The sequence below is a fragment of the Tarenaya hassleriana genome, unplaced genomic scaffold (genome assembly GCF_000463585.1).
Source record: "Tarenaya hassleriana unplaced genomic scaffold, ASM46358v1 Cleome582, whole genome shotgun sequence".
Taxonomy (NCBI): domain Eukaryota; kingdom Viridiplantae; phylum Streptophyta; class Magnoliopsida; order Brassicales; family Cleomaceae; genus Tarenaya; species Tarenaya hassleriana.
In genome coordinates, this window is record NW_010968348.1 from 20,233 (window position 1) to 22,505 (window position 2,273).

Genomic DNA, 2,273 nt, shown 5'->3' on the forward strand with positions numbered 1-2,273 from the left:
TAGATAGTCCAGTCCGAACGGACCAAGTGTTGGACCGAACGGACTGACCCATCGGACCGAACGGACCTAGTTATATGACTGGTTCGAACGGACCAAGTGTCCAGACCGAACGGACTACTAAGCAGTCCGTTCGGTCTGGGTTTCAGATTTAATTTAAAATCCGGAATTAGGGTTAATCACTTGAATAAGAGGAGATTAATAACCCTAACACTAAGGAGCCGAAAAAGACAACTTCTTCAGACCTTTTTGGAGAGTCTAGAGGGTTGAAGAAGTGATCTAAATCTTGTTTTTCTCAAAGCACATCATCGACTAGAAGATTCGAGTCCTAGCAGACAAGTTCCAAAGGTTGGAATCCATCCCGAGGTGTGGATACGTATAGAGGGCAAGGTATTCTTCCTGCCTACAGTGATCGGACGGACCTATCAATTGATACAGGCCCCGGATCGATTGAGGTAAGTGTTCTATCGTTTCTACAAGATCATGCATGATAGGTTTTAGTGTTTTATCAAAATTTTTGTTTTTCATCCGCTGCGCAAACCCTAGAACTGATCTCTTAGGAATAGGATTCGTTTATGAGATCCCAGGAAAACCCAACAGATCTATCTTAGAGAACCATTTTGCACCTTGCAACTGGTCCAACAGTTCATCGATTCTTGTAAGGGATATCGGTTCTTAATGGTCACTTGGTGCAACCCCCGATAATCGATGCATAACTGTAAACTTTCGTCCTTCTTCCTGACGAAAAGTATCGGTGCTCCCCAGGATGATACAATTGGTTATGAACCCTTTATCCATTAAATCATTTAGCTGCTTTTTCAGCTCGACCATTTCTGTTGCGGCCATATGATAGGGAGTCTTTGATACAGGTTCAGTCCCTGACATCACCTCGATAGAGAATTCCACTTCCCTATCAGCTGGCCATCCTGGCAATTCCTGAGGAAATATGTCCTTAAATTCCCGGATTATAGGGGTATCTTCAACCCTTTTCCTTGGAACTCTTAGTCGTCGTTATTACGACCAAGAAAGCTTCGTTCCCTTTGGCAATCCTTTCCGTGCTCGCATCGCTGAGATCATGGTAATTCCTTGTTGTGCCCTTGCACCTATGAACTCGTAGTTTCCTTGCTCATCACTGAACCTTACAGATCGCCGGCAACAATCGATCTGAGCCTTGTAACGGGTAAGCCAGTCCATTCCAAGGATCGCTTCATAGCCGCTCATCGATATATCGATGAAATCTGCAGCTATCGTCCTTTCCCCAATCCTTATGGGTACACTGCTCAACTTTCCGTGTATTGATAAGAGTTCTCCGGCCAGTGTATGCACCGTTGTTGTTGTTGAGGGGTCTTGTTCCCTCAACAAGCCGGTTTTCTCTGCTGTTATTAAACTAAGGATGCTCTGTATTGCTCCCGTGTCAAAGAGGGTAAAACATTCTATATGGTCATTTATTCGCAGTATACCTGCGAAGGTAACGAGTAAGGAACTATGTGAATAGTTCCCGCTAGTTTTTGCGGACTCAATCTAATCTACTACAGTTACCTGTGATGGCAGCCGGGTCATGCTCCTTCTGTTCCTCCTCTGCCATCTCCTCGTAGTCCTCATTTTCCTCACTGAGGTATTCTTCCTCTTCCTCTTCTGGCTCGACCTCGGCCATGGTCTCCTCATTTGCGGTGGAAATGTCCTTATTGCCGATCGCTTTCCTTTATCGCGATCTTGACTAGTCTGTCCAACCAGTGTGGTTTGCTTCCCACTAGGGAATTTACAGTATGGGCTCCTGTCGCGCACCCGCAGTTCCCTCTCCTCTTTCTCGCTACGCTCAACCTTTTCCAGTTGGCTGACGTAACGGCTTAGGGTTGGATATTCATGCATCTCAATCCTATGACGTAGAGCCAATCGTAGTCAAGCTACGAATTTCTCAATATAGAGAGATTCCGTTGGCACCAGATGTGCTCCATAGACCATCAGTCGCGTGAATTCCGCTTCGTATTCACGGCAGTCAGATTGCCTTGACGAAGATTGACAAATTCCTCGCAGAACTCATCCCAGGTGAATCGGTGCCCAGTTGGCCTGTCTCTAACTACTTCTTCCCACCAATAACACGCTTGGCCGAACAAATGATGGCTAGCGATTTTCGCAAGGTGTTGCAGAGGGCAGCACACATATTTCATATCTTGTGATATGCGCACCAACCAATCCTCCGAAACTTCGAGGATTAGTTACCCCTCGAATCTAGGTGTATGCATGGAGCGAAGCTCCCTTATAATCGTCAGATAATC

The 2,273-nt window shown here is 45.9% G+C and overlaps 1 protein-coding gene across 1 annotated transcript; it reads right to left on the bottom strand.

The window, feature by feature from the left end:
* Nucleotides 1-1,011: 1,011 nt before the first annotated feature.
* Nucleotides 1,012-1,651, bottom strand: LOC104798824 (DNA damage-inducible protein 1-like). Its single transcript, XM_010521026.1, has 2 exons — nucleotides 1,537-1,651; nucleotides 1,012-1,457 (listed from the first exon to the last, which is right to left on the bottom strand). Exons 1-2 carry the CDS (start codon nucleotides 1,649-1,651, stop codon nucleotides 1,012-1,014), a joined length of 561 nt encoding a protein of 186 aa, XP_010519328.1.
* Nucleotides 1,652-2,273: the final 622 nt, after the last annotated feature.